The sequence below is a fragment of the Corvus moneduloides genome, chromosome 3 (assembly GCF_009650955.1).
Source record: "Corvus moneduloides isolate bCorMon1 chromosome 3, bCorMon1.pri, whole genome shotgun sequence".
NCBI classification, from domain to species: domain Eukaryota; kingdom Metazoa; phylum Chordata; class Aves; order Passeriformes; family Corvidae; genus Corvus; species Corvus moneduloides.
The window spans coordinates 81,649,016-81,669,592 of NC_045478.1; the positions used below are offsets into that span (position 1 = coordinate 81,649,016).

Here is a 20,577-nt window from a genome sequence, read left to right on the forward strand (position 1 = left end):
AGGAGACTGAATAGGGGAAGGGAAAAGCATCAAAGAACTGAATTTCAGCTCAAAGTTTTCTCCTTCTCTATTTTCCAGGGTGCAATGGCAGCCACTTACTTTGCTTTAAACCGAGCACCTCAGGCACCAAGGCTGGAGCCTGTATTGTCCTCCAATCTGGCTCAGCGGCGAGGCATGAAAAGACTTACCTCTACCAGATTGTAGCAGTACCCCCAAAAGGCCTCCTTGAAAACCCACAGCTTATTATTTGAGAAATTAATCTTCACTTGGCTAGCAGAACTTTTTTGAACAACCTGCACATGAAATTGCCAGAACTAGCAGAAGCCCACGTATGGCAAAGTTCTCATTCACCACATCTTTTTTGTTACATTCCAGCCAGGGTCCTGAGTTTAACAACTTCACAAAGATGTGCCAGTTTTGCCGGTAGCTCTGTTTCTTTACTGAGATAAAGCCAAACAAAATAGGTGAGCTCCATCCTTCCCACCCTAGGAAATCTATTTTTGAGTCTGTAAGATGTTCCATGGGAACAGTTTTCATTTTGTTTCTCAAGAAAAGCACTTTTTGCTACAAAGAACGCAGTTGGGTTTGAATGCTGTTCCAGCATGTGTGATGATGAAGTGACTTGGCTGGTCACCAGTAGACATCTACTGATCTCCACTCACCCCAGGAAGAGTGAAGGCTGCAGAGACACATGAATAATACCTTATTTGAAACAAGTGCTATACAGCATGAGGGAGAGAGAGCTGCTGGTGGTGGAAATACCTTCTATTTTTGAGGAATATTTTGCACTTTGCCCCTGCCTTCTCTGGAATGAAGCTAGCATCTCTCGAGGAGAGTGTGCCACCAGCTCTGACTTGCTCAAAAGTCTCAGAGAGCAGAAAACCTCTGAGAACCTGGTCTTCTGAGGAAAAGAATGGGTCTTATGAGACTGTGGGAAGGCATTCATGTAAAGCAGTGTGAGTAGGAGCGTGTGGATCAGGCAAGAGAAATGTGTCTGGTCTTGGCCAGCAAGCAGGTCTGGGAGGACTAGGTGAGGGGGCTGGGGAACCAAACAAGAGGCAGGGAAAGGTGTGAGTGGCTTTGAGGACAGTAGGCAAAACTACCCAGAGGCAACTAGTGTACAAGTTGCTGGGGGGCAAACTGGGACTCTCTCAAAACAGGGGACAGTCCCTCTTCAGTGACTGGTGCAGAAGACAGTGGGTGGCTGGGCTGCCCAGGAGCCTAGTGGGTTGATGCAGCCGTCCTCCCACACCATCACCCAGTCTGCTCACTGAGAGCAGTTCTGGCAGGCCAGAGTGCCATCTTGGAGCAAGAGAGGCCATTTCCAGTCACTGCTCCCTGCCCTCCCCTGGCTGTTCACCCAAATCTGCCTCCATCACCCAACATTTCATGTCCCTGCCTGGGTGTTCTGCTCTAGCAGAGCTAAATTCCCCATGCCATGTGTGTGCAGAGAGTACCCACTTCTGAAGAGTTCAGCCAACTCTGTTACAAGCTTTAATAATAATAAATTATGAGGAGAAATGGGAGGATGCTCTGCTTTTATATTTATATGAATATGTACATGTGTATTTATATACATACAAAACAAAAATTCTGTGCCCTAATACCTGGATTTTCCAGGTCCAGGGAAAGAAAACTTTTGTTGAAATGGTCTCTGCAAAATGGACTTTTTTCTCATTCCCTGGTTTCAAAGAAAGCAAGCAAGGTTTGTGGTGCTGGATGTGAACTATTTTTTTATTCTTTTTCTTACCCATCTTGGCTTATGGTGGTCACAAGCTGACCGGGATTCTTCTTTGTACTGCTTTTGTTAATTTTTATTTTCTGAGTGAATTTTGTCACCTCAGATGCTTCGTGGGAAAATCTACTGTGCTGTGTTGGCTTTTTTCTGTTGTGACAGGGGAAAAAAAAAAGAAAAATGTGAACATGGAGCTTCATATGCTAGACATGGTAATTTTTGCTTGCTGGGTAGTTTGTGCATCTTGGTGCTGAACTGGAATTACCAGGTCACTGCCTCAGAGTGTCCAAGGGGTTTCATTTGCTATAGTAATATTCTTCCTAAAAGTAGCTCTGATTCAATGTTGACTGAAGTTTGTTTGTTTGCATTAGTCTATTTTTAAATTTAAATTTATTCTTAATAATTTAAACTTGTATTTAATGTTCAAGTTTATGTGCTGTGCACAGAGAATCACTGCAAAGCAGCTCTCCTTGAAGCCCTTCTCTTTTCTAAAATAAACAATGCTGTGAAACTTCACACAGAGGCTGAATCAGCTGGGACCGATGAGTGCAAACGTGCAGGTGGGTGTTCATGGTTGTGCACACAGCAGCCCATATTCTCTCTTCTGGCTAAGCTTTGCTGCCTTTAGAATTTTCTGCTTGTTAGAAGTTAAGTCTCGCGTGTTTCTGCTAACAGCACGCTGCGAGGATATCCACTGACAGGGATATCCTGGCTGGTGCAGAATAGCTCTGGCCAGGCCTTGGTTCTCTTGAAGTCACTTCTGTCCTGGAAGAAGGCAAGGTGGGCATAAGGATGCAAAGGGCAACCTGGAAGGAAGGCTGGATTTTGTGGAGTCCGAGCTGCTATGTGCTGTTTTAACAAAATGTATTTTTAGTGGTCAGAGTAATTGTATTGTATTGTATATGGGCAGAAAAAGTGTTGCAAATATTATGTACAGTTTTTGTCTCCCTCTGAGATTTCCTGGTCATCTTGTATTGGTTCAGTTTGCTTTCTCTCACAACCACTGGAAAAAGTCTAATTCCCTCTAGATATAGTCAGTCTTAATTCTTTGAGCATTTTTCCCCAACTGAATATTATTTTAGGCCAAGCTTACAGGATGTTGCTCTTCCCAAAGTTTAATGGTTTTAATCTCTTCCTGACTTACCTTTTCCTGATCCGCCAGCTATTATCATAGAGACACATACAGACTCATACATCTTAATGCTATTAATTACTTTATAAGCCTATAAATAACTATAGGCTTACATATATATAGTGGGCTTTGTTTATTAAGGTTTTGTTGCCAGTGCATCCAGATGTGTGCGCATATGTGTCTATATGTAAATACATGCACAAAAATAGGGACAGAATTGTAGTCAGCGGCTGAGGTGATAGCCTTGAAAGTTTTGTCTGCAGTGTTCTTTGAAATCTGTCATTGATATTGGTAGTGATTACTCTGGGTGTAGAAAAAAAGGCTGTGCCCATCCATGGAGGAAATTGTGCCATTCAGCCTCCCCTCTGTCCCAGATGTGCATCCTGTGCACTTCCAAAGGCAGATCAGTCTCTCCTCTGCAGTCTTGCCATGGGAAGTGCCCTTCTGAGGGTTTTCTGATCTGTTCCAGTCAAGTGAACCAAATTAAACCATTTCCACTGTCCCAGCTCACTTGGACTGAAATACAAGAGCCTCCATCAGCAAATCCAAGGGAGGCAGAAAGGGAGGAATATGCCACTGGCAGTCATTATTTCAGACTCATAGCACCCACCACTTCCCCTGGCCCAGCTGGGTCCAGGAGAGGATGCTAGGCTGTGGCCTAATTACTGCAATGGCTGCTTTTATACCAGCATCTCCTTTCTAGACTCCTGGCCATGGTATAGCTCAGCAATAGCACTTTTTTTTCTAGGAGAAAATAGAAAAAGGCTTAGCTTCTCTCTTTCTCTTTATATAACCTTAAGAGACTTTTACTAAATGTTATGTTTAACTCCTGAATGTCTAAAAATCTCTTTGAATTAGAACATACCATCTTGCAAGTTTTTGATCCATAAAGTGACCTAGTGCCTTAGGCTATTACAAATATTATAGTTACATTCTTAACCATCAGGCTGCACAATGCAATGATTGTCCAAGACATACCACAGTGTACCTGTCACAGACATAGTCAGCTCATCCAGAGACCCACTTCAAAATCAGTCACAGAATGGTTAGGGTTGGAAGGGACCTCTGGAACCCATCTAGTCCAGCCCCCCTGCTAAAGAAGGTTCACTTAGAGCAGGTTGCACAGGACCATATCTGTGCAGGTTTTGTTGTTCAGCTCAGTAGAGAAGTGTCTGCCCAGCAGGGAGGAGGCATTTCCCCACATGTTGCAGAGCTGGACCCTGCCTCTGCAGCTCCAGAACTCTGAAGAAAGTCAAAGGGCTCTGAAGAAGAATATCATGGGAAGTGTTACCCCAGTTCCTACACAGCACCACAGCTTGTGTACATTGCAGAGGTGTGGGAGATGCTGCTCAAAGGGAGGGCTGACCACTGCCCCAGCCCCTCATGAATTTTCCCTTGTTTAAAATCTGTTTAATTTTTTCTAAGCAAGTTTTAACAGCAGATAGCATTTATAAAGCCTAACTATTTCAGCAAATGACAAGTGACACAGACACACTGTAATTAATCTTTACATTTGAAAAAGAAGTCTATATGAGAATAGATTCTGGTTTGTTTCTCCACAAAATAATCTTCTTCAGCTCCCTGAGAGCTCAGGATGCTGGGGATAGTCCAAGCACAGAGAGCTGAGTGAAGCACATCTTGTGTGACATGATGTCATGACATCACATGTCACACTCTTACAAAATACAGATTGTGTGTCCCTGTGCTTCATCTAACCCTGGATATAATACTGGGCTCTCTTTTCAGCCAGACCCTTTCAGCTCTCTCTAGCAACTTGTACCCAGCTTTGGTACCTCCCGATGCATCCAAACCTTGGTCAAGTATGCAATTGCTGTGTGTCTGTGATAGGAATTATGACAGGGTTTGGAACATCCACTAGGCCATAGATGGCACAAAGGTTTCTCATGCTGTTGGTCTGCTGAACTTACCCCAGCATATGCAGGTGCTGACACTAAAAACGGCAGGCAGTCACTTTCTCTTGATTTCAGCTGCTCATCTGTCCTTTCCCACCTCCCTTAGCCAGGTCACCATGGGGCAAAGTAAATGTTTGTGCGTCAGAACAAATGGCTGGAGACAGCTGGAGGGCAACAGAATCAGTTTAGCCAACAGTGCTGTCAACACACTGGAGTGGCTACAAGTTCAGTGTCCCCTCTGTCCCTCTGTCTCTGAGTTAGGCTGAGCAGAGCCCAGCTGTGGCTCAGAGTCAGGGCTATAAATGATGTGATGTTTGTCCAGCAGCAGGTTCCCAGTGCCAAGCCCTGTGCATGGAGAGTGGGACAAGTCCAGGTTACTGAAAATCGGCCAAAAGTTCATATAAACTCCCTGTAACCAGAAGGGCCACAGATGGCATGTCGTGGGGAAATAATGTTAACTGCATGTATTTTTGCTACCGATAACTTAATAAGAATGGTAGAAAACCCCCAGGGTTTGTTTTTAAATCATCCATTTTTACAGAGGAAATTCTTGATTTTGAGGCATGCTACAGCTTTCTCGATCACTAGGAGTAAGGCAGTCAAACACAGAAAATACAGCAGATTCCTATAGCAGAAAATATATCGTAGCTTTCACTGGAAAATTATTTTCAGTCAGGTGTTTTGAAGCCTTCTCTTAGGATGTGTGTATCAGAAATGCCAAAGCAAATATTTATAAGCAAATTTCTCTTGTTGAACATCCAGAGATGACACTTTTAAGCAAAAGCCACATAAGCTCCAGGTTTCCATATCTGAATCCTAAAAGACAGGCAAGAGACACAACCCTTCAGATATTCCTTACATTAAAATAAAAGGCCTAAAATAATGTTAGTAAGATGCTTTAGTATAGTTTATTTAAAAAAAAATAAAATGTACAAGCCCATTTTTCTTTTCTCTTTTGAGGTATGCATCATTTTCCTTTAGAAGTGTATATTCTTACCTCCTAGCTGACCCTGATCCTGAAATCTTGTGTTGCCTGAAAATACTGCAGCTAATCTGCTTCTGGTACCTCAATTCCTGTCTGAACACAGTCCCACACTCCTCCTTCCATGTCTGTCCACAGCAGACACATCCAACAATTGCGCACCCTCTCCTATTCTGAAAGTCAGCAAAAACATGAGAATTTAAACTTAGAAGATGAAGTGAAGTTAAAAGTAGGTTCTCAGTGTGTACAGAATTAAAACTCATAGTATTCAGGTGAAGGGTGGATTGAAGCCTATGCAGAACAAAAATGTTACAGAGTAAATAAAGTTACAGTAAGTCTTAGAGCCAAATTTTAGCTAAACTCTCTTCATAGATTTTTGTGAACCTAGACCTTGCATTTCCAGATGCAGCTAGGTGACAACACATGTATGTCAGCCAGCATCTGATCATTCATGTCATCACAAGGCTTGTACGTGAAAATATTTTGCAGCTGGAAGTTTAGAGTCTAAAAATAAGAATTTGGCCCTTTTTGTCATCCTCTGTTGTGAAAACCACGATGTTCAGTGTTGAACTGTTCAACCACTGCTTCTTGCTTTGGTATACATAGTTACAGAGTCAACTTGTACTCCATTATGTCTCCTAAATGGATGTTATGGACATATTTTTCAGAGATGCTGTAGCCTGAAAGGAAAATGAGGAAAATGCACACCCTCTTTGATAAAGGCAAATTTTGAAAGGAGAGACTGGAAATACGCATTTGAAGTGCAGAAAATGAAAACCAGTTGCTAAAAGATTGTTTCTGATTTGCTATTCAGAGCCATATCTTGCTGCCTTCGCTCCTGTGTTAATTCCTGAATCCATATGCACCTTCAATGACTCTAGTGGGAGAGCTTGGAGTCAAGTCCTCTTTCCTGTCACAGTAGTGGAGTCTGGCCATTAGGTGATGATGTGTGTAAGGGATTTACTTGGTAGTATTAAGTTAATTTGACAAAATATGAACCATGATCTAGCACTTTGTTTACAGGCTCCATATTCATGTTTACAAAATGATGATTTCTGAGGCTCACGCTTTTTATGTTTCCTGTATGAAAAGGGCAGCCAGTGTACAGATACTTGTTATGTTTACCAGCGTTTCTGAATAGATTTTTTTTATAGTACATGGTTTTATGAAGTGTAATATTTTTATAGCAGAATGATGATCTGACTTTCTATATTGTTACCTACAATTGTTTGCAAACAAGCTCTTTGCTCCCTTTTTTCTGTGCACTGTATCCCATGTTGCTGCTGCTAATGTTGCTGGCCTCAGCTGCTGCTGTCCCACCATGATGTGGGCTGACAGTATTGTGAAACTGTGCAAACTAACTTCAAAGAGCTGTGATTGTGCTGAAGGGCTGGCTGCATGCTGGATTCCTCCTGGCAGGAGGGATGGGGAGCTGTACCCTACCAAGGCAAGAGTTTATTGTGGATGGCCCCCAAGGAGAGGCCTCAGTGCTCACCTTTGTCTGTGTTCTGCCATTTTGGTTTGGCATGCCCATCCTTTCCTTTCTTTATAAAGAAATAAAAAGAAAAGAAAAACAAAAAGGATCCTGCTTGTTTTTGCGTAATTCATTTCCAGTCCCCAAGTACTGGTCATGTTTGAATGCCATGTGTTGGTCACATTAAAAGCACACAGTTACTATTCAAATTATACCTGGAACTGTTATCTTTGTGCAGCCTCAATACTCAAACCTCTGCTTTGGGAAGCAACAAGTAAGTCTTAAACGCCCATCAGTCAGACAGTTCACCCACTAGACAAATTTAGGATTTCAGTGCCAGACAAATGAGTACTTTCACACAAGCTGCCTTAGCATGAATTTCCCTTGCCCCCTTGAGATCTTCCAAGGTACCGTTCCTCTGGAAACTGCTAGTTGCTGGCAAGCAGCCTGCATAGCCTTTTCTGCTTGCTGGACTTACTAGTGACCACAAAAGCAAAATCAACCCCTCCTACTTTGAGGGATTGGTTCTGCTTTCCTTGCATTACCACATCTGAGCCTGCACACAGTTACACCAGTGTTCATGTCTGGATTGTCATCAGACCTGGCAGTATAACAAAGGTGGTGAGTCTGGCTCAGGTTCCCTGCAGGAACAGCATGTGGCACCAGATATGGAGAAACAGCATGTGATTTAGGTCCAAGCAAGCATAACCAAGCAAACTTGGACTTCAGGAATGTTATTAGTAGGATTTCTGCTCTGACTGTAGGCAGTCTCTCTTTTCTCCTACCAGCTGCTCCTGTCCTACTCCCACTTCTGTCCTTCCTTTCTTTTCTCTGTTCATGAAAGAAAATTCCTGCTCCTTTAGTCCTCATAATCCTCAATCATTGGGACATGCATGTCCCTCCCCATCCTCTTCCTCTGCCCCCCAGCACCTACCATGAGCTATTCCACCTTCCTCTTACCAATTTTCTGCCCCACAGGTCCGTCATGTGAGTTTTATAGCCTCTTCTGGTGGGCAGGCCAGTGAGTCCAGTACACCTGTCTTTATAGGCCCAGTGGTTAAAAAAGGAGACTTCTCTGGAGGACCATAATCATAACCAAGAACATCCAAACAGGAAAACTGAAGAGAAAAAAACCCAAAAAACAACAAATCCAGGCTTTCTCTTCCATTCCCTCTTCTAATTCCTCTTGTAATACGACCATGATCAGGAATGAGCCAAGTTCAGCCACTGTTGAAGATATATTAACTTTTCAGAGGACCTGGTTAGGAAGCCATGGGTCACACCAGGCCCTGGGCAGGCAGATGAAGTCTTTGCCTCCAGTGCTAGAAAATGAATAAATGAGATGTCTGAGAGAAAGGCTTTCTACAATATACTCAAGTGCCTGATCAAGACACAGTCCTTTTAGGAAATCTGCATTGACAACCATGTTAAACCTCTGCACTTAATGAGAAAGTAACCATGCTTTTTTCCCCCCTGTATGGAGAGGTACGCATTTGTTTAAAATTTTAAAAAACTCAAAACAGTAGCCCACAACTCCCCTCCGACTTGTAATTTTGCTCTTTAGTCAACATTCATTTCTTTCTTGTATCTTTCCCCTCCTTTATCTCATCCCAGTTTGCTTCACTCCCTTTCCTTATCCCACAAGGAGATACCATGAGAATTGTCCTGGGGCTCAGGTAGTCCTGTTATATGCCTGAATAACATCATGTTCAAGGGCAGCACAGCTGCTGGCTTGAGCATCTTGGACACTACAGCAAGGCAAACAAGAGGCAGTAACAATAACAGCTAATGTCTGAAGATCACAAGAAGCAAAGATTTTGCATTAAAAGCTGTGAAGAAGAGCTGAAGACAAGGATTTTAGGCTATGTCCAGCTTTTCAGGTTACTCACAGATAACTTTAGTGAATTGACTGTTAAAGATGCCATACTCCGACTCTCTGGAGACAAGATGGAAGAAAGGATTATCTGTCCATTCATCTAGATGGACAGGAGCTCTTTGGTTGTTTTCTAAACAACCAAAGCTGGCCTGAGATCAATTCCATTTTTTGTCAAGGAAATTAGTTTATTAAGAGGCTGGTGACTCACCATCTGTGGTAAGCCTGTGCATTGTTTTGGCTTGGCACTCTCCTGCCTAATTGATTCTTCCTGTCCTTCAGGGTCTGTGGTCACCAGTAAAAACATCTGCAGCTGTAAAGTGTAACACTTTCCCTACTGTAGAACTTTGCAGCTTCGATTTTAATGATAGTCTCCTTGCTAAGGCATGCAAAGGAAGATTCAGTGATTTCTAGTGCATTTACCCAGACTTTCTAATTGTCACATTACTGTCTGGGCTCTTGTCTCTATTGTAAATTCTGTTATAATCAGTTATTTGCTTTACTCATCCATTTCTTTATTTCACCTGTCGGTACTAAAACAACTTACCCTTTAGGAACATCTGCTGTTACAATGGGGCTTAAACACAGAGAACAGAAACAACCTGCCCTTCACTTCAGAGCAGTGACAAGAGTGACCCATCAGCTTTTAGAAACTCTTGGCAGTGCTGACTTTTTCCTATCTGGTCTCACTTCAACCACCAGCCTGCTGCCATCAGTTACACTGTTGAGTAGCGCTGCACATCAGTTACAGGGCTGCAGTCTTTGGATCTGTGGACTAATACATGCAGGTACAGATTTTGTCCAGGAATGAGAAACATGCTCCTTCATGTGTTGATGGGTGGGAATAAAGTGGAATATCCAGCTGAGATGTAGGCATGCCTTTGGCCCAGCCAAAAGAAATGCTTATTCAGTTAAGCAAAAGTGAGGATTATTTATTCTGGAATTCGGATGCAAATTGTTATTACTCTCCCAAGCCCAGGAATGACAGCAGCTTTATGAGAAGCTCATGTCACATATCCAACATGCACACAACTTGCACAATTTCCAGTTCCAAGAAGTCTCCCAAGTGACTTCATGTTCTTGTACCATGATATGGTCTATTAGGAAAAGTACAGTGTTTGTCTTTGAAATAGGGTGTGTTGTATATTATTATGTCCACCAACACATTCAAAAATCATTGTTCAATGACCTTTAAACTCGGTGTATTTTTCTACTGTTTAATAACCATTCAAGTCAAAAATACCCTCATTGTGATGCAGTCAACACCTAGAACCTCAGCCTAAGACAGGCTGAGTGACTCCCTTAGTCACAGAATCTTTCTTCCAGGTCATGTTTCATTAAATATAATGCCTAACTGGGGAAGATCCATTGCAATTTGCCCTATCTTATGCTTAAATGCCAGTCTTCTCAGTCATATCATCAACAAGCACTTGATTCTCTTAAAAATCAATCTGTAAGAATTAAAAAAAATACCTCACCATTGTAACTGGAAGCTTCATCCCTGGCTTCTAAAGGAAAGGGGAAGAAGAGATTAGGCAGTATATGTTAACGGTAAGAAAATACCATGCAAACCCCACCATTCAGGCCACAAGTGTCATTTTTAAAATGGCACCAACTAATATAACTTTAATATATTTAAATGATCCAGAGTTCAGATGCAGGGACAAAAAAAACCCAAAATGCCTGCCATGGAGATTATTAAAGACCCTGATCTGTTCAGCTTAGCTTGCAGATGGCTGAGAGGTGACTTGATTAATGTCTACAAGAATCTTCACAGGCAGAAAAATCACATGTTCTAGAAGCACAGAGAGACAGACTGGAGCACAAAACCAGGCAAATTTCTGGGTGCAAAATTCATGCAGCCGCAGAATGGAAATAAGGTAACTGTAGTTTCAAAAGTGAGGCTGTTATTCATTGGAATAAAACATCAAAAGAGAAAAGGATTTTGTGATTCCCTTTGTGTCACTTTTAGTAGTATCCCTTAGCAGACAAAAGGTTAGTGCAGAAGCAAGTGGATGACTTCAAAGGCCTGCAGTAATCTGGAAATCTATTTTAAATGCTGTGATGGTCTCTCTGGGCCTCAAATATGACATGCATTCATATCACCCTAGCACGAGCAGTTGGCAGTGAATGAGCAGATCAGGACTGATGGATGAACTCCAAAGATTAATTCAAGGATTTTTAAGCCACAAACAACTGGAACAATCAACTTTCTCTGTTTAAATCTGTATCTTTACTATGGTACACGTGGAGAATATTTGCTGTCTTTTGACAATATAGAATATCACTCTGAAATTTTGTGATGCTTATGACTACCTATAAATGTTGTTTTAGAACAACCTCTTCCACACAGTTGGTGCAATATCGGTAAAACCTGTAACAAGACCAGGCAAATGGAGTTCCCCAAACATAGTAAAAAACTCACTGCCTTAAAATCCAAATAAATTACTATAGCATTAATAGCACGCTAATCCTGTGAACCACAGGAGGGCCGTAAAGAAATAGATGTCAAACATGAGTGAAACCTTTGCGAACAAAGAGATAAATAAGGCTCTAATCTCAAATAAGATCTCCAATTATAACTAAGCTTTTAAAAGAAAGTGAAAATTAGACCACAAAATCTTGAATTTTTACATTACCAAGGCCTAGAGCTGAGTGGCAACTAATGAACTGACTGGCTCTATGCAGCTTCTGACATCTATGAAATGTACACTGAGAGAGAGAGGCTGCAAAATTCTAATCACAGCAACCTGGAGGTTAAGGGGAAAAAAAAGGCTAAAAAAATGAAGGAAGGAAGAAGGGAAATAAGTTATCAAATAACAAGTGTAAATGCTGTTCCTAATAATGCATAGCAACTGTTGAAGAAGTTGGTTCTCAAGGGAAAACACTACCCCACTCCTCAGCTTCAAGATGGTGAATAAATATTAGCAATTCCCAGAAGAACTATTTTAGGTAAACCTAAACATTAAGGATTACATCTAGTGAGGCTTTTTCCATCTCTGACAAACACTGCTGTAGCAACCTTCTTGAGGAATGATGTGGCAGAAATTTGTGCAGAGCAGCCACTCAGTATGGAAGTGCTGCATAGCAACCCCCGTCAGGGCACCCTCCTGCAAAGTGACAGTCCCTCTTTTGGTCCAAAGAACATTAAATAAGCCTACACTGCTGGAAGCTTGCATCATGCTCCCAGGAGGTGGTTGTGTGGGTTTGACCAACACCAGCCTAAGGAAGGAGCTGATGGGGTTCCCTTCTCTGATCTGCAGCATCCTTAGCAAGCACTGGGATCACAGCGTTTCCTTCCACTTGATGTCTGCTCCCACTGCCTCCTCCTGAGCTTTCAGAGAAGAGAAGGAACTGGTTTCAGCAGGTTATAAAAATGTACTTCTGCACAGCCTTCAAGAGGGACTTTCTGAGCAAGAAAGCAACCCCAAAGTCACAGAGGGGGGTCACAGTAAGGGCATTGATCTACTCCACGTATCTTTTTGGTTTGGTTTTGTTGAGCTTCCTGCCACTTGTGAAAGGTTTGGCTTCCACTGTGTAAGGGCTAACACTCCCCCTGTGTGCAGGGCAGACACTACTGTCCAGCCCAGGTGCCCAGGATCAGTAGCTTTTGGATATAATATTTAATTTATAAGGCCTTTGGTGTGAAAAACAAGATATCTCTTGTAAAAAACAAGATAGCCCTTGTGAACGGAAGCTGTAGCATCACCAGCTAATATTAATGTTTATTGGAAAGATCAATACCCATATAAAGATTAACTCAGATGTCTGTGGGACAAAACATTTCAAATCTTTCTAATAAGAAAAGATCCAGTGTGCATAGTTTGGAGGTTGTCTGTAACCACCCAACTCAATTTGGCACATACACATTTGGGTACATGAGTAAAATGCATCCATTCTTCAATTGAATATTTAATCTTTTTTTTTTGCCTGTTAGGCCTTCTGCAAACCTAAATGTCTCTGTGTCAAGTCCTGAATGACTGTAGAAATCCACTATGACCTATTGTATATTTCACTTTGATCCCAGTAGCTTTGGAAAGGACTTTGGCATGTTTACCTTCAAGTTACTCATCGTGTATGCTTGTGGTTTGTTTATACACTGTAGCCTACTGAAATTTCCCCCTTTTCTTTTAGTTAAAGAAATAGGCCAAAGGTGATTTCAGGGTCCCTATCTGGATACACATCACCAATTCAAAGACCTTTGGCTTCCTCTAGTAAGTCAGGGACATCTTACATACCATCTTGCTCTTGCATTTCTCCAGTGAGCGAGAGAAATCTCAGTCCATCGAGACAAAAACTGACCCTAAGTTTAACACTAACTAGGATACTGTAATTAGACTGAAGTGAGCCCTGGTGTCATCATGCATTTCTGTCTCAAATGTAATAATCTACTTTTTTTTTTTCCCTAGAATAAGTCTACCAATATTTATGTTCGAAGTTTTCCAGTGGCAGTAGTTTACGTGGTTGTTCTTTAACTGGGGAAGGGCTGAAAGAGGAGAAAAGCACAGAACTGTACTTTTCTATCAGGAATTATCCCCTGCTCCTGGCCATCCTCCAGCCTCCCTTAGGTTTTTTAGGCTGAGGAGAACGAAGGTTACCAGGAAAGAGCATAAGGTCAGTGAATTCATTAGTGGCAAACCATGCCAGAAACCTGTATTTTTTATCATGTTCTACTACATTTATACTAGATACAGCTCAATAAAGACCCATGAGTCCTGAGGAAAAGATTACATAACTAAAATGACTGTCATTACTTACCAGTGTCTATCAACTTTGACACCTCACTTTCTGCCATCAGTCAGAACTCTGACTTTACCCTTTTCCTTATAATCAGTGGGATGTTTGTATTGGTTAAAGCACTTTAGAAAGGACATACAAAGCTTGGGAGAAAATCAGTGTCTAACGCTTTTCATGAAGCACAAGTGTTCCAGAACACACTTTGCTAGGCAGTACTGGAGAAAGCAAATCTCCTCACAACTTACTTGAGAAGCTCATGTCACATCATTGATAGTCCTTCCTCAGAACTCAGAAACTGGAAGTAGTTTTTAAAAATAGAACAGAAGAGTATTTCTACATTGGTTTTTTGGGGTTTTTTTTTGGTTTGGTTTGGTTTTTTGTTTTTGTTTTTTTTTTTGAATGCTGTTGGATTTATTCCCAAGGCATGTTTTCCAGGATGAGGAAACCAACTCTGCTTTGCAGCGTGGTTTGACACCTGCTAGGAGGTATAGCCTGCAGAGCAAGCATCACCAGCCCTCCCATTCTGCTCCTCTGGACACGATAATTACAGAAATGAAGTGATTATGTCATTTAACTCTTAACAGAAGTTTCCCCAGCTGAGTAAAGGATGTGAATTTTCAAGGCAGTTTTACACAAAAAGGCTCTCTTACCCCAGCTGACCTGATTTGGCAGTATAAAGTACAGAGTGCACCTGACTGAATAAGCAAGCCTCATCCCTTCCTTCCCAAACACAAGATAATCTTCCACAATTGCTTCAGGGATACCAGTAATGCAGTGGTGTGGTACTAGAAACAACAGTTTGGTGCTTCTTCTCACAGGGAAGTATACACATGACTATTAGAAATGGCCATTTATTGTAACAACTTCTTTACTTAGGAAAAGCGAATTTTATAAGTTAAAAAACAAATACAGTTTTAAAGGTCCATTTATTGAATATGTAGCCCAGTACCTGTATCCACATTACCAATTGCAAGTATAAATAACTTGTGAATAAACCCATTAATTAGTTTTTTCCCCCATGTTTAAAACCTAATTTCTTCTAAATAACCCTAGAAATATAGCTTTATGTTTAAAAATATAATCTATAATTATTTAATTTGAAGCAATATTATATATGAGTAAATTGCAAGATGAACTTCAGCCCAGAAAATTACTTTAAAACACTTAGTATCAGTCTTCTTGACAGTAAAACACACATCAATATAGCCATCACTATTACACATATTTCAGCAGGAAGCTGGCTTAAGAAATTTCAGCTTCAATTTTATCTGTCTCTTTTACCATGTGTGACTAATTGAGGACTCAAAGCAGTCTCATCATATAAAGGCCCCATCCTCCAGCTGCCTGAAAGCTCTGCTGTACTCATGCAGGGTGCCTCCTTTATCTACAGCTGGTTGACTTCTAGGAAAAAAATTCTCTGCCCTTAAGAACAGTTGTACTGTAAGTTTAAGCAGGGGAAGATACTGTTTGGAGTATTTTTTTGTTTGTTTGGGGTTGGTTTGGGGTTTTTCCCACCCCTCACACAAGGTTTAATGCTGGCAGTCAGCTCAGCAGTGAGGAGCTGCCCCACCCTTGAGCAGCGGCCCCCAGGCTGCTTCTCAGGCACCAAGAAAAAGAACAGCTTCACTACAAACCCAGCTGCCTCTCTGCCAGACTGCTGTACTTTGCTTCGCCTTGTCTGTTCAATTTCCCCTTGTCTGTTCAGCTTTTCACAGCACAGGACTAGGTGTTTTCTACGCACACGTGATACAGACCAGAGCCTAGAGCTTGTGTGGTTTCTACCGACAGTTTATAATAACAGGAATAACTACGCTAATAAAAGCTTCAAGTGTTCAGCCCCACCCACCTGTAATCTAATGATGACAGACAGGCCTTTTTGCATGTAAGGCAGGGGAAAGCAGTGATAATTGCAACAACTGCCTGAAATGCTTGTCTTCTATGCTGACTTTATACTTTCATTTTCCACTGTTACAGGTAGCACCCTTGCTTTAGTTCCGGCTGCCCAGCCGTTGCTTGGCTTGCCTACAATCATTGTTAACCACAATAACAGCTAATTTGCCAATAGTTATGTCTTGGCGATAGAATTTTTTTTCCAGATCTGTCCTGCATCTTTTCTACTTTTCACTTCTTGACTCGGTCCATTGCAATGCCTACATCATAGTGTTCTTTTGGCCATTCATAGAGCAGGGTCTTTTCCTAGTAGTTTTGTAATTACACCATTGTGTTATTTGCAAGGCCTCAGCTGGAAATGTATGTTTTGTTTTGCTGTTTGGTCCTACTCCAGATCCTACTGGAACTGCAGATGATGAAATGCCTCTAGCTCCATAATGTACTAATTTATCCCACTTGATCAGGTTTTACACAGAAACTGTGGATCTCTCAAATGATATATGCTGATTTTGTGCAATAGTGTGCTCCACCGTCAGTCACAGTGAGAACTCTTATCTCTAGAAGCTGTAACCGTATTTTTCAGCACTAAGGATTTCTGAATTTCAAGAACTGTTTTTTAAAATGAGGTATAGCTTCTTCTTGAGTTATTTAGTTGTTAAGCATTTATTTCAGTTTTCTTTAGACTAATACTGAAGTCTTATTTCTATTAGGATGCCTTCACAAACATGTCAGCACTGAGCATGCATTTTACAGACGTTATTCATTATTTCTATAACACAGACTCCCTTCTTGGCATTCTCAGGTGTTCACTCTACTCAGTTACTGCTGTGTACTCCACTTGGAATAAAACTGCTCATGCCAGCATGTAGCGATAACGTACCCGTAATCAAAGATGCAAAGACAAATGCAAGTGTCACATCAAGCTGTGCTCCCACTTGGCTCAGTTTGAGATTGCACCTGATTAAATGTCATAGTGCCTCTAGTCAACCTTGTCTACCTACCATGTGATTTCTGCCCACTTTAATGAACAGATATTTCGTTACAAGGTCTAGGAAGACTGTCCAAGCAATGTATCTTTTCTTTATGTTTTTCTGCAACTTTGGAGCTACCACAGCAGGGAAGTATTAACTCCTTCAGTCCTGAAGTCACAGGTTCTTGAACAACTTGTTTAATCGTTGTTCTCTTGTCTGTCAAGCAACATTCCAAATAGTAGCTTTTTGCAATTCTTTTCACAGATAGGAAAGGGCACCACTGTTTTGCCCCAGAGATATTTGTTAAGAATTGCATCAGATACATCCTTTAGGGCTGATTTTATTGTCAAGCTTAACTACTGCATAGCATTAGTAGATTGCTCTGCAATGTCCATTATTGCCAGGCAGGTAGAACACTCCTCTTTCCCACATGCCACCATGCATGTGCCTGCAAAGGCATGTCAAGAGGAAGACAGGAGATGCCTGAAAAGGAGAAATATTGCAGGCTGCTTTACTCAGCAGCTGGATCTGCATTCACTGAGGTCAAGAAGTACTAATTCCTGAGATGCAGTTCTAGGATGAGGAGAACAGGAAGAGCCATATGTCTCCTGCAGCTAGGAGGAGTGCCCCTGCCACCTCCACACCCAGAAATGGGGAATGGGATATGGAGACTCTCTTCTGAGGGAGACACAGTATTCATTTGCTTAACAGACCAATCATCCAACAGCTCACCTCCTCACAGAGGGCAAAACTTAAGATACTACCAAAAATTATTAAAGCTCATCCAGCCCTGGCTACCTTATGTATGTGTTCTTGTGGGCAAAAACACCATCCCTGGGTGTGCTAGCACTGAAGACTTGTGAAGCCAACAATGCTCCATCCAGGAATGCTCTCCTCCATACCCCCAGCCACAGGCTGTGAGCACAGACATGTGCTGGCAGCAAGGGATGATGAGCTGCAGAACTGCTGTCTACAGAAAGCCTCTGTTATTAGAGTATTCCATGTAGAGTAACGGCTGGACAACCATAGAGTCCATCAGCTAAAAACCTGGGAGGGAATTCAGGCACACCAGCTTTCAAATCCAGTGAGGAAAAGCTGTAGCTTAATGACCAAAAGCAACAAAAGTCAGTAAGCAAGCTAAAAATGTAGTGACCTGGCCAAAGGCTGAGGAAAAATAAGAAGAATAACTGGAGAGCCTAACAGACTTCAGAAGTATCTCCTTGCAAAGGTCAGAAGTACAAGGCTAATGAGAAACAAAAGAAAGCAATGAGAATGTCAGGAAGAAATTCCAGGAAGTGGCAGGCAGGGTATTTGTGAAGATAATCTAAGGGATAAAAGATTGCATGGGACCTGTCTGTTTGAAAACTAAACCAAGCTACACTTACTTGTTCTGATTAGAAGAGACATGGGAGCCACCCTTGGACATACACGGCTTGTCTTATTCACACAATGACCTAAAACTCAAAAGGGAACAAGTAAATAGCCAAAAGGACATATGAGTAGATGAAAATAAAGAAATGGTGTCAGCTTGCAGATAACAGAATCAGAAAGGTTAAGCTATGAAATCAGTTTCAACTATCATGGGACATAAAAGACAATTAAAGGAGTTTGATAAAAGCATTAGAAATTACAATAAGACAAAGGCAGTTGCAGTCATTAAATAATGCAGAAAGAGTCCATGACAGATAAAAGCAGAAGTGTGGTAATAATAACCCAAAAGAGGTATGAATTTAGCATGAAAAAAATAGAAAGAAGCATAGTTCAGACTAGGAAAAAAACAGGTGGAATATATTTTAGAAAAAAAATGTGTGGCAAAACCTAATGAAACTTGCTCTGAAGTCCACCAGGCCCTCACAGAAGCAATTTGACATGATCAGTTTGAGATGATCAGTGATTTTTCTCCAGGTCATGGAAGGACAGAGCAGTCCTGCACTGGAGAAGAGAACATGTCTGAAGAGAAAGGGTTCACAAAAACTCAGCAAATTGTAAGTCAAATGGCCTAATTCTGACATTAAAAAAAACAAACTAAACCAAACCAAATAACACCATGAAGAAAAACCTGCTACAATAATTTACTGAACTACCAGCTAATGTTCACTCAGGGAATGACATGCTCAAAAGTACACCTAACATGAACTTGTCAAGAGAAACTCATATCAAATCCAATCTAATTTTTCTGTTGAACAGGCTGAAAGGGGGAAAAGAAAAGCTATGGATACATTAAGGGGATCTTTTGTATGGTTTTTGATATCCTTACAAAAAGCCTAAAAACCGTATGCAAATAAAAGCACTATGAATACATACAGAACAAAAGCAAATCCTTGCTAGCTGGTTTTGTTGTGTAACTGGTAGAGCCTGTCAGGTGGGACTGCTTTCTTCTGGACACGTTTCAGGTTAATGATTTTTCCATTAACTATTTAAAAAAAAAAAAACAAACAGTGAGACACTCTCAAAATGGGAGAAGAGTACTGCACTGCTGGTAAGGCTTTGAGTGAGACATGGTGACTCTTGGCTATGCCTTAAGAAAGCTGTAAACACAAATGGAGTAGGCAAAAGGTTAAGAAATGTAATAGGCACAGCCTGTGAGAAAAGGTTAAAAGAACTTGTTTACTCCAGGAAGAAAGACTAAAGAACAATGTTCCCAATGAAGACACATTATTTTTTTGCTCCCTACATGGAGTTAAGAAAAAAAATTTACAAATTTTCACTAAAGGAGAATAAGACTACATTTTTAGCCTTGCAATGTACGGCTAAAAATTAGTTCTATAACTGTAGTTGTAATATTAAGGACTGAGCCTGGCCATCTAAGATATGTGGAATCACATCAGAATTTTGTTTGAACATACAGAACTGATTTCCACGGACCTTCCTTCTGTCAGTGCATGTCGAATCAACTGGAATAAATGATTCCTTGAGACCTCATTTAGATTCACATTGCTGCTTTTAAATTGGAGTCTAAGTAGTCCATAGAAATATGCTGGGCTACATTTTGGCTTTTAAAATGCAATATACCAAGGGGATTAAAATTCTTCCACTCACACAGCAAAGCGGGGCTTTGTTGTGGGGTGTCAGATCATATGCTGAATATATATAGAAAAAGGAGAGATTAGCCAGTGCTTTTCCTCAAACCTGCTGCCCTCTTAAGCAAGTAATGTGGGGTGAGAAGGGTGAAGAGAGGTTTTCTGTTGGGGCTTTTTTGTACAGTTTTTGAGGGGGTTGGGTTTGGTGTGTGTGTTCTGTGGTTTTTTGTGGGGTTTTTTTGGTTGTTTTTGTTTTGTTTCTGTTTTTGGCAGGTTGTTTTTTTTTTTTTAGTTTTTTGTTTGGTTTTTTTTTAACCTGAGATCCTGCAGGGAAGAGGGAAACAGAAGGAAACAAAGCAGCCATGGTGTCCAGGGCTTCTTGCAGAGCGTAGCAGTGCCCCAGGCTGCACTCTCAGCCCCGCTCTGGACTGTAAAACCTGAGGCTGCAAGTCTTTGAAAAGCAGGGGAGATAAACATCCATTTTCACTATCTCTAGTGCACCGAGCAAAGATAAAAGAATTTGTTTGTATGGCCCATATTTTCTAGATAGTATTAGCAAGGTGAGAGTTTATCTTCCCTTCTACGTAACTAACCTCTGCTCAGGTATGAAATAGAAAGTGCTGGTGAAAGATGGGATCTGAGACCATTCCAATTAAAATTACTGAAGTAATTATCACAGAATCACAGGATAGCTGGGCTTGAAAGGGACCTCTTGAAATCATCGAGTCCAGCTCCCCTGCCAAGGCAGGGTCACCCAGAGCAGGTGACACAGGGACGCGTCCAGATGGGTTTGGAATGTTTCTAGACAGGGAGACTCCACGACCTCCCCGCTCAGTCCCTCCCCGCGCTC

At 41.4% G+C, this 20,577-nt stretch overlaps 1 protein-coding gene across 3 annotated transcripts in view; it reads left to right on the forward strand.

Annotated features, from left to right (window-relative positions):
• The window catches only part of RPS6KA2 (ribosomal protein S6 kinase A2), a 282,924-nt gene extending 275,582 nt beyond the window's left edge, over positions 1 to 7,342 (forward strand). For all 3 annotated transcript variants that reach the window (XM_032102444.1, XM_032102446.1, XM_032102445.1), the window contains one exon: positions 79 to 7,342. In XM_032102444.1, the coding sequence (XP_031958335.1) occupies positions 79 to 204 (126 nt within the window). In that variant the 3' untranslated portion in view covers positions 205 to 7,342. The remainder of the gene's footprint in view (positions 1 to 78) is intronic.
• Positions 7,343 to 20,577: the final 13,235 nt, after the last annotated feature.